General features: G+C 39.1%; 1 protein-coding gene across 8 annotated transcripts in view; it reads right to left on the bottom strand.

Annotated features, from left to right (window-relative positions):
- Window positions 1-11,126, bottom strand: part of LOC105500020 (DTW domain containing 2) — a 474,953-nt gene extending 463,827 nt beyond the window's left edge. For 3 of the 8 annotated variants that reach the window (XR_011624755.1, XR_011624756.1, XR_011624757.1), the window contains exon 1: window positions 10,800-11,125. Coding sequence is in view for 4 of the 8 variants with exons in the window: in XM_071098565.1 (XP_070954666.1) it covers window positions 10,800-11,017 (218 nt within the window). In the remaining 4 variants the exon portion in view is untranslated. Of the gene's footprint in view, window positions 1-10,635; window positions 10,780-10,799 lie in introns of those variants that run through there. The other 5 variants (XR_011624753.1, XM_071098565.1, XM_071098564.1 and 2 more) reach the window with 4 other exon arrangements.
- Between the last annotated feature and the right edge of the window lie 1,003 nt (window positions 11,127-12,129).

Here is a 12,129-nt window from a genome sequence, read left to right as displayed (position 1 = left end):
TGGATGAAGCTAGATGCTTTATCCTCAGCAAACTAATGCAGGAACAGAAAACAAAACACCGCATGTTCTCCCTTATGAGAACATACAGACACATCATGGGGAATAACACATATTGGGGCCTGTCAGGAGAGCAGGGGGCGGGAGAGCATCAGGAAGAATAGCTAATGGATGCTGGGCTTAATACCTAGGGGATGGGTTGATGTGTGCAGCACCATGGCACATGTTACCTATGTAACAAACCTGCACATCCTGCACACGTACCTTGGAACTTAAAAGTTGAAAAGAAAAATAGTACTGTACCAATGTTCATTTCTTCATTTTGGTAACTGAACTTTGGAGGTAATTCTCCATGGGTCTCTTACATTTCTGTATGTTTTGTGAGTGAGACAAAAACCTTTTGTTCTAGACCATCTTTTCAAAGGTATCTACATGGTGAATAGCCTTGGAAGACAGGTAAGTTCTCCCTCTGGAAAAAGAGCAGGTTTACTTGCAACTCATTATTAAAAAATTCAGGAACACACTAAGTTCAAGGTCCTTCAGCCAGGATGCAAACCCACTATGTGCACAGCATCTACCTAATTATCTATGAAATCCCTGTAGGGGTTGGAGTAGGAGGGGAGAACAAGGCAAACAACACAAACATGAAGGTCATATTCCCTATTGTGCCTTGAGTAATAAAGTCCTTTGTCTTTGGCCCAGGAATTTCATGTCTTTTGCCAGCGTCCATGAAACTGTGACAGGCTAACTTGTCCACTTGCAAATAAGATAAATTCTCAGGCCCTTATAGTTCTATACAGTACTATGGTTATGTATAATAACCATATTGAGTTATTGGGTAAAAGATATACAGGAACTCTCAGTACAATTTTTACAACTTTCAGTAAGCCTAAAACTACTTCAAAACTAAAAGTTAAGAATAAAATCAATCAGTAGCCAAATACTAACTCTCCATGTCAAAAATAATAATAATAATATAATAGTTGATATGGTTTGGCTCTGTGTCCCACCCAAATGTCATCTTCAATTGTACTCCCATAATTCCCACATGTTGTGGGAGTGCCCGTGGGAGATAAGTGAATCATCGGGGCAGTTTCCCTCATATTGTTCTCATGGTAGTAAGTCTCATGAGATCTGATGGTTTTGTCAGGGGTTTCTGCTTTTGCTTCTTCCTTATTCTCTCTTTGCCTGTTGCCATCCATGTAAGACGGGACTTGCTCCCCCTTGCCTTCTGCCATGATTGTGAGGCTTCCCTAGCCACGTGGAACTGTAAGTCCATTAAACCTCTTTCTTTGTAAATTGCCCAGTCTCCGGTATGCCTTTATCAGCAGCATGAAAACGGACTAATATAATAGTAATGGTGTCATCATTGCCACTATATAATTGATATATATTACATCAGGTTCTCTCAAAGAATTCATGGTTTGCTACAGCAATGGTAATTATTGCATTTTTTTCAGTGAGTTATTCTGGGGGTTTGCATTAAAAGATTCAATTTCAAGCACATTAAGTATCATATATATGCTTTGTTAACTACTTAGGTAACTGTGTATCATCAATTTCAAAGACAATTGTGCTTTCCAGAATTCACTCTACTAGGGGTGAATGTGGAGTGACTCAGGAACAAATTACTCTCCTATGGCAAGGGAAGACTGTACTTAAATACCACAAAGATCTCATTACAAGGCAACTTGCTTTCAGGACAGTGTCATGACTTTTGCCACAAGAGCAATTATAATGAGATAAGTTTACTTATAAAACCAAACAAAAAATAAAATAAAAATAAAAAAACTTAAAAAAACAACATCATCTTCCAAAGATAGGTATTAACCGTTACATTACCTCGTAAAAGTTATGCATACTTCCTGCATTAATTGCTTTCATGTACATTAATCTGATCCTATAAAGTAGGCTATTTGTTACAGATAAACAAAAGCACCAAGAATTCAAGTACTTCACCCAAAGTTGCACAGTTGATTAGTGCAAAGTTGGTAAAACAAAACCAATTCAGTTGTGTTCTTATCACTACTGAACAATATCTTATATTTTCTTTCTTCTTTAATCATCTCATACTTCATTTCAAAATTAATATATTTTCTAATGGTTAAAATGGTAAATTGGATGTTTTATGTATTTTACCACAAAAAAGTTCTGAAGCTTTAGAAAACATATTTTACATGTTAACCAGAATTCACTTTTCTTTCATAAGTCAAGGCAAAGCATTCTCAGATTCCTAAAATTAAATGTAACTAACATTTATTGAGCATTTACTATACAAAAGGCACTGTTCTAAGCGCTCTATTGTATTAAATGATTTGATCCTCTTAAGAACACTGTGAGGTAGAGATAACTATTATTGTCTCACTTTTACATTTGGCAAAGGTGAAATACAAAGATGTTCAGTAACTTGTTGTTCAATGTCACAGAGCCAGGATTTAAACCCAGGCAGCCTAACTTTAGAGCCCACTCATTACAATTCGCCTGCCAAAAGAACTTAACAGACATTTTTCCAAAGAAGATATGCAAATGGCCGAAAGCATGACATGTTCAACATTATTAGTCAGCAAAATATAAATCAAAACCACAATGAAATATCACTTCATGCCTCCTAAGATGGGCATAATAAAATGGATAATAGTAAGTGTTGGCAGGAATGTGGAAAAAACAGAAGGTGCATACATTGCTGGTGGGAATGTAGATGGTGCAGCTACTGTGGAAAATAGCTTACAATTCCTCAAAAAGTTAAACGTAAAACCATATGACCCAGCAATTCCACTCCTAGATAGTAATGGCAAAAACCACAATTGCTTTTGCACCAACCTAAAATATATATTTTAAAAAACCTGAGAGCAGGAACTAGAGCAGATTATTTGTATACCAACGTTCATTGCATCAATATTGACAATAGCCAAAAGGTAAAAGCAACCCAAGTATTCATCAACAGAGGAATGGATAATAGATCAACAAAATGAGGTTTAATACATACAATTCACCCACAGAATTAAGTGAAATTTTCATTCATTGCTACAACATGGATGGACCTTGAAAACATTATGCTAGATGAAATTAGCCAGACACAGATAGACAAATATATGATTCCAGTTAAATTCATAGAAACAAAAAGCAGAATAGAGGTTACCAGGGACTGACGGGAGGGAAGAATAGGAAATTATAGTTTAACGGACAGAGTTTATGTTGGGATGATGAAAAAGGTTGGAGTATAAATCGTGGTGATGGCTATACAACATTATATATATATATATATATATATATATATATATTTTTTTTTTTTTTTTTTTTTTTGAGACGGAGTCTCGCTCTGTTGCCCAGGCTGGAGTGCAATGGCCAGATCTCGGCTCACTGCAAGCTCTGCCTCCCGCGTTCACGCCATTCTCCTGCCTCAGCCTCCCCAGTAGCTGGGACTACAGGCGCCCGCCACCTCACCCGGCTAGTTTTTTGTATTTTTTAGTAGAGACGGGGTTTCACCGTGTCAGCCAGGATGGTCTCGATCTCCTGACCTCGTGATCCGCCCGCCTCGGCCTCCCAAAGTGCTGGGATTACAGGCTTGAGCCACCACGCCCGGCCACAACATTATATATTAATGTAACTAAACTGTACACTTAAATGGTTACAATGATAAATATTATGTTGTGTAAATGTTACCACAATTTTTAAAAAAAGAATTAGACTGTCAAATAACTTGTCTACATAAACAAACAGATCAGAGACATTTGTATCAGGTCAATTTCTCTACTCTTTGCAAAGTCAACAGGCTCAATACATAACTTTTCAACTAGGTTTCCAATAGTGAAAAATGAAAAACAGGCCGGGCGCGGTGGCTCAAGCCTGTAATCCCAGCACTTTGGGAGGCCGAGACGGGCGGATCACGAGGTCAGGAGATCGAGACCATCCTGGCTAACACGGTGAAACCCCGTCTCTACTAAAAATACAAAAAAATTAGCCGGGCGAGGTGGCAGGCGCCTGTAGTCCCAGCTACTCGGGAGGCTGAGGCAGGAGAATGGCGTGAACCCGGGGGGGCGGAGCTTGCAGTGAGCCGAGATCGCGCCACTGCACTCCAGCCTGGGGCACAGAGCAAGACTCCGTCTCAAAAAAAAAAAAAAAAGAAAAAAGAAAAAAAGAAAAACAAGCAAACAAACAATAAACTCAGCAGAAAAAAAAAAAATCCAACTTCTCTCTCTCTCTTTAAGAGATGGGGTCTTACTCCGTCACCCAGGCAAGAGTGCAGTGGCACCTTCTTACCTTACTGCAGCCTCGAACTCCTGGGCTCAAATGATCCTCCCACCTCAGCCTTCCCAAATCTGCCTTTCTAACATAAAAGTGAAAAGCCAGCAATAGAAATGAGAATTTCATCACAGACAGATAAAGAATTCAGGAGATACAGGCTTGACTTTAAAAACTACAATAATTTAAAAATTGCTCATCTCAAAATAATTAAAAATACCTATGACCAAAGGTAAAGGAAAAAAATCTTTAGATTAGAAGAAGGCAAAGAAACCCCTCATGTAAATACTTATTATATGCAAGAAAACAAATGCAGTCATACTGCTCATTTAAGTATAATTCATTATTACGTGGTATAGCAATAAAAAGATGAACGCTAAAGCAGCTCTGCCTCTTATTAGCCATCTGACTGTAAGAGTCTATAAAACGGAATAACACTATTTAAATCATAAGGTTGTCTCATGTATTAAATAGAAATGTAAAAGTACTGTGAACTCTTTTCAAGTGATACCAAATTTTAGGCAAGACTATTTCTGAATATATTCTCTAACTACATAAGCCCTAATAGAAACTATGAATTATTAATTTTGGGCAAATGAACTCAAGGAATTAATGTGCTTTTACGGTCTTTGAAGAAAACTTCTACCTATCAGAGGGTAAAAATATAATTCCTATTTTTCCTAGGGAAAATAAATCAGACACTTAGAAAGCTCTAATGTGGTTTTTAAAACTGGCCATTCCTCTTTGAAGACTTAATTAAGGTTATGAAAAAATTCCCTCTTGACATATAACACCTTTGCTCAACTTTGGACATACAATTAGCCTGCACAGTGATTTGTAAATCAGTTAGCTTTCCACATATATTACGAATGAACTATTTCAAAGAACATATTTTCTATACCAACAGGAAAGAACAAATTAATGTAATAATTTTCTCTTGAGAATATATCTTTAATATGTACAAAAATTAAGCTTCAGAATATCCAAATTTTTACCCTAAAAATCATCAATAATCTAGCCTATTTTAAATTTACCAAAACAGTTTTCTTTTTTCTTTTTTTTTTTCCTTGAGACGCAGTCTCACTCTGTCACCTAGGGTGGAGTGCAGTGGTGCAATCTCGGCTCACTGCAACCTCCGCCTCCCAGGTTCAAGAGATTCTTCTGCCTCAGCCTCCCAAGTAGCTGGGATTATAGGTGCTCACCACCAAACCTAGCTAATTTGTTTGTATTTTAAGTAGAGACGGGGTTTCACCATGTTGGTCAGGCTGGTCTCGATCTCCTGACCTCGTGATCCACCCACCTCAACCACCCAAAGTGCTGGGATTACAAGCATGAGCCACTGCGCCCAGCCCAAAATAGTTTGTTTTCTAAGTGATGATACTGATTCAACAGTTTCAGTTATTCTACATTAACTACCCTGGGAATTACCGCTTTTCACTTTTCCCACCAAATTTGAAGACCGATTTACCAGTTGCTCAGTCAGACAACCACGATGATGTACAGGAGACCCAGAATCAAAACATAAATGCCTATGAGGGGCCAGCAGTTAACCACTAATGAGTTCAGCAGGAATGACTAGGAGCTATGGTGACCTGGAGAGATCATGCCCAATATAAGGGCACAGCCAATAATACTGAGCTTAACCAAATACTGTTCAGGAAGGTAGTCTCTGAAGCTGTCAGATCTTTCCACTGTCAACAAAAGCCAGAAATCTGAATTTTTATATAAAACATCTTGATTTTGAACTATTAGCAACTAATTTAAAAGCTGATAAAACACAGTTCAAAGCAAAACATCTGTAGACTGCCAGTTTGTGGCTCGTGCATTCTTCTTAAACACCTGCAGTCTTCCCTTCTCTCTCTCCTTCCCTGACTTTATCTTTCTCTCTTATGATGTTCCCTCCATCACTTTTTCCTCCAGAATATCCAAGCCTAAAGAATAAGGAAAAGGTTATGACATGTGGAATTAAAAAGCCAGAGAAAATACTAAAACTCAGCATCCTGTTACTAACTTAAAAAGCCTGAAAATCTTGCAGTGTTAGTGATGCCATTTCAACTGGTGACAATACCTACTGTACAAACAAAATCTTAATGCTTCTTCAGCAAGGAGCCTGGAGTGAGATCAAGTACTTGCATGAGCTAGGGAGCCAAGTGGACTGGAGCTAGAGACCCAATTCTGCTACTTGCTTGTTACCTCTATTTCCTCATCATTTAAAAGCAAACAGTAGCCAGGCACAGTGGCTCTCACCTATAATCCCAGTACTTTGGGAAGCTAAGGCAGGCTGATGACCTGAGGTCAGGAGTTTGATACCAGCCTGACCAACAGGGCGGAAACCCTGCTTCTACTAAAAATACAAAACCTAGGCTGGGCGCGGTGGCTTACGCCTATAATACCAGCACTTTGAGAGGCCAAGGCAGGCGGGTCACCTGAGGTCAGAAGTTCGAGACCAGCCTGACCAACATGGAAAAACCCCGTCTCTACTAAAAATACAAAATTAGTCAGGCATGGTGGTGCATGCCTGCAATCCCAGCTACTCAGGAGGCTGAGGCAGGAGAATCGCTTGAACCTAGGAGACAGGGGTTACAGTGAGCTGAGATCACGCCATTGCAGTGCAGTCTGGGAAACAAGAGCAAAACTCTGTCTTAAAAAAAAAAACTTAGCCAGGCATGGTGGCGGGCACCTGTAGTCCCAGCTACTCCAGAGGCTGAGGCAGGAGAATGGCTTGAACCTGGGAGGTGGAGGTTACAGTGAGCCGAGATTGCACCACTGCAATCCACCCTGGGTGACAGAGCAAGACTCTGTTTCAAAAAAAAAAAAAAAAAAAAAAAAAAAAAGCAGCAGCAATCTAAACAAGAACTAAATAAAATATTATCATATATAAAATACCTAGGCCTAGTATATGCCTGGTAGATGGCTGGTGTTTAGTAAAAGGGTGTTAAATATGTAGAAATGGTTTATTATAATTCTTACAGCTTGTTACTTTTGAAAAGAAAACACTCGAGACACAAAAACTTCCATCTCAGGGTCTATCTGATTCAGTTTGTGTGCATGCTCTCCCTGCTGTTTCTTCCCTTAAACGGGATTTAAAACACACTGTTTTTAGACATTATTCTATTATTCCTATGACCAATGATTTGCAAGTCATTTATGACTCATCCTCAAATGCATAGCAGTATCTGCAGAAGATACAAAAGTACAATTAAGATGCCTAAAATATTTCTGGAATGAGGCCCTAATTCTTCCCAGTCAAGCTTGTATCCTTTTATCACCATCCAGTTGCTTTTTTTATAAAATGAAAAAGTATAAATTATACAGCAAAAGTCACCTACAAAAGTCAAACTTGTCACCACCTTTCAAATATAAAAATATTACTGTGGCTGGCTTGTTGGGTTATAGAGTATTAGGCCCAAACTCCCTGACATAGTTTATTTTGCCCTTTCTGAGGCAACCACTACTAATCTCTGCAGCCTTGTCTTTCACCACTCCATCCCTTCTCCCAAACTCTCCAAATACACTATACATTCTATGCCCTAAACTCTCATACATACTGTTCCCTCAACCAGAGCTCACTTTTTCCTCCCTCAAGCCCTCCCCCAGCCAGTCTCTTCCCTAATTAATCCTAAATATTAGAATCCAGGTTAAATATTTTGTTATGTCCTTCAGTCTCAGCTTACATGTCACTTCTAAGATCTCCCAGATCTTTTCCTCATCTCCACCACACAAACTTAGGGTTAGTAGCACCTTTTTATATGTTCCTATAACACCTCACATATACACATCTAAGAAAGAAGCTGATAGTGTAGAATTCAACAAGAAAAAGACCACACGCTTACGTGCATTTTACATATATACACATATATACATACATATACACACGAACATTACATTTTATTTCCTAACAAAATTAAAGACTCTAGTAAAATCTCAGAAGCACTACTTGGTGAACATGCACCCTTTCGTCTTTTGACTCTTACTCCATGACAGCCTAATTTCGAAGACTGCCAAAGGATATCAAACACATATAAAAAGTGTTTAAATCTTTCCAATCTGAGGTCATATAATTTAAATAAGATGTTTAAATTAGCAAAATGATTTTAACCTGAACAAAGTTATTTTGCAAATGCTTTTACTTTGAAAAATTCAGAAAACACTTTTTGCTGTTTTCTTCAGCGCCTCAAAAATTTGATGTTTGTCAAACTCTTTTTGAATACATTCTCTACTACGTACAAGGATGCATATAACAAAAGTTTCACTGTGGTTCATTACCTATAATTTGAAAAAGCTGCCCTACATCATCGGATTTTTAATCTGAGGGCTCCCCATTTAAATAGATATGCCACTTTCCACTAGGTCCTGATCTACAGGAGAACTGAAGTCATCTCTTTTTCATCTTTGTATTTCATAGTCTATCACACTGTATGGAAGTAGGGTCTCCAAAAATATTTGTTGAACAACTGAATTTTACCAAGTAGTTCAACAAATCTTTTGTGCACCTACTATGTCCCATGACCCTCATCCTTCTTATTTTATCTCAAATAACGCTAATGATACATACACTGCGGAGATCAACCAAGGCTTTGTCTTTATCTGAAAAAAAAATAATGTTATATGTTCAGGAATGGGGGATAGGAAAGGTATTCTAAGAGGTAAATGGAATACAGGCAGGTTTTGTAAACAAGATATACATAGAGGACAGAATACATTTATAGAACCTATATCCTGCAATAATAAACTACAAGTTTGGGATCTTTTAAAGAATATTCCATTCATATTGAAGATATGTTATATTTCTAACAAGCAAGATTCTGCTGAGTTTGCACTTCCTGAACAAACCTAATTTCTGGAACTCCCTTAGGCTATGACATTTGTAGTAATGTGTTCAGAGAAATGAATATAGTTTAAGTAAATAGTCAAATAACTGTGACTCAATGATCAATCAAATCTAAGAATGCATTTTTAAAACTATTTTAAGCATAAACGTAAAGAAGTTCACGCAGGGTACTAGTAGAACTCTAATAACCTAATGAAATAAAATATAAAAAGCCATCAATTCATTTCTGCCTTATTGACAACACCTAAATATTCTCCATAATTCTAGAATTATATTCTACCTAATTAAAGCAAATAAAATGCATAGCATGCCAAGAGGGAGGAGAGCTTTTCACAGGTAGCAAATTTCACCAGAAATAAGCGAAGTGCAGAAATGTTGGGAAAAATTGTAATCCTAAGGTATTAACTAAATGTAACTGAAAAAAAGACAAAATTCAGCAAGTCATTTTTATTTTTTAGAAAGCATCATAAAATAAATCTCTGCTAAACAGATTTTTAACTATATATTTATAATTAACAATTCTGAACAGACTAAAAACTACATAATAAAGCTAGCACAGTAATTTAGCCTTTGATTTATTCTTTCAGTATCCTATTGAGACTCCTCCAAACACTTTTAAATGTTTCCCATAACCCCCTGAGACAACTTGTTTAAATTAATTACATTCACAAACCCCTATGTTCAAATTCACAGTGCCTTCTAATCACAAATTTTCCATCCTCCTCAGAGGTCAACTATACATAGTATACTTAGAAAATATAAAAACATTCTATATTTAAGATCCTTTCCTCTTAAGTCTTACAATAGAGCCCTAGGAAAAGGTCAAAATGTCCAAAGTAACAAACTCCAAGTACTCAAGCAGTAAAGACCTTCAACCATATTCAGTCCTTCTGTTCCCCTTCTTGGAATGCTTTTCCCCAGGCTGGAATCTTCTCATCTTTCAAATCTCAGAGATAGTTCACGACACGATCTAGCTATTTTTTATAAGAGCATCCCATTCCTTTCCTTCATTGTTTTTTTCCCAGTTTGTAATTACATATTGGATAGCTTGTTTGCTGGTTTATTATCCGTATTCAGTAAGAGAATAATACATAAAGACACGGACTCCATTGCATTGTCAGTGATTATCAAAGCACTCAATAAACACCTGATAAATTAATGCACAGATCTGGTGCTCAGAATAAAGGTCTGAGACACATTGGGATATAGATGATAAATTACCATGAAAACTGATTTTAAAAATTACCAGTGGGACGTCTGTAGGGTTAGAAGAGAGCCTAGAATGAAGACCTGAAAAGGCCCTATATTTAGAGTTCTGGTAGGATAGGCAAAGGAGACTGTCTCTCTCCTTCAATCCACTTTATGTGTTTTAACTGTGATACGACTATGCCACTTAAGTATGACTGTAACTATACTACAAGTATTATTGTCATCACCCCTTATTTCCCTATCGGACGCTTAAGTTTCTTGGAAACAGAAATGATGTCTGCTCATTCCATGACACGCTCAATATATTGCAGGAAGTAAGGTTAAATAATCATGAACCTGGAAAAAGGGCTTCTTACTAGGTAGCTGTGCCCGGCATTTCCGAGATTTCCAACGTGCACCCGCCAACTCCGCCAACCTAAGCGCAGAGCTGCCCGAGCCGCCGATACCCCGGCAGGGGGCGCCGCAGCCTCCTCCAAAGGCCGCTGCCAGCTGCAGTCCCCGCCCCCGGCCCCGCGGTCACCTGCAGCGGCTGCATTCGGGCCTCCGTTTGGCCGGCTCCACCGGCAGCTCCCACAGCCGGTCCGCACTGTCGTCGTCCGCCTCTGCACCCAGGGCAGCCGCCGCCGGCACTGGGCCGCCCTCCTGCCGCTCTTTGGCGTTCGGCGTCTGAGACCTTGAGGCCCCAGGAGGCCGCGCCACGGGCTCCTGGAGTATTCGCGCCTCTTTCTGCGACTCCATGGCGGACACTCCGGTCAGGCCGTGGCATCGAAGCCCGGCTACCACCAGGGGGCGCCACACGCTGGAGAAACCGGCCCGCGTCGCGTATCGCCATGCACGCACGCCACGTACAGGGGGCGGGTCTCCGAAGTCCAGGCTCGAGGTTCCACCCTGCCGCTGGGAAGGAACGAGCCGATTGGCCCGTGCCCATTGGGACCGGGTAGGAAAGTGTGGGCAGCGTTGGAGTGCTGGTGAGGTTAAGTAGCCTCACCGGGAGAGGTAAGGGAAACCTCCCCGAGAGCACCCCAGTACCACGCCCGAATTTAACCCCTTTAAAAGTCAAAATAAAAAGGAATTATGCATTTTCTGCCTTGGGATGGCAGTTTAAGAATATGCAGGATTTCCACAGTGCATGCATCGCAGTTGCAGCAGCTGATGTACTTATTATTTAAAGGCCAACAAAGGAGAGGTTATATCCACTGGAAACTACTCACAGCTGGTCCGTTTCATTATATGAATTTCCTGCTCTTCTATGGCTTGTGCTAATAAGACATCAAGCACACTATTTTACACTGGACACCAAATATTTCTTAAATTAGGTTTTTAGATTGTCCCGGATCAGGAAGCAATAGGAGAGCTGGCCTGGGGTACCAATAGGTTTTATGTATGAGGAAACAAGCCCTAGAAAGGTAACATTGCCCATTATTTACAACTACCGGATACGGCAGTATAGCACAGTAGCTGTTTTTTAAAAGCCAAAATGAAATATATGTTAGAATGAAGGCAGAAATGCTTTTTACCCAAGATGGGTGTCGAATTCCTTTTATTTATTAATGCTTTGTGTTACTTCCAGCAGTACACAACATTTAAACAGAGAATTAAGCTTGGTTGTCATCAATCATGTGAATTAAGTTTAGGAATCACAATTGTCTTAACTCTATAGTTGTAATAGCTTAAATGTGAAGCAAAGTAGACAACACAGAGTAATAGAGCAAATACTGTATTTCTTAAAATGTTTATTTCACTTTTAGATTTTTCAGTCATCTTAAAATCAAGTTTGTGAAGAAAATACCGTGCTGCTGTTTTCAACTATCCTACATTCTTTTCCCTCAGAAATAGCACCTCTCTTTTCC

The sequence above is a fragment of the Macaca nemestrina genome, chromosome 6 (genome assembly GCF_043159975.1).
Source record: "Macaca nemestrina isolate mMacNem1 chromosome 6, mMacNem.hap1, whole genome shotgun sequence".
NCBI classification, from domain to species: Eukaryota; Metazoa; Chordata; class Mammalia; order Primates; family Cercopithecidae; genus Macaca; species Macaca nemestrina.
Note: the sequence above shows the minus strand (reverse complement) of the source record. Positions and strands in the feature narration are given on the sequence as shown.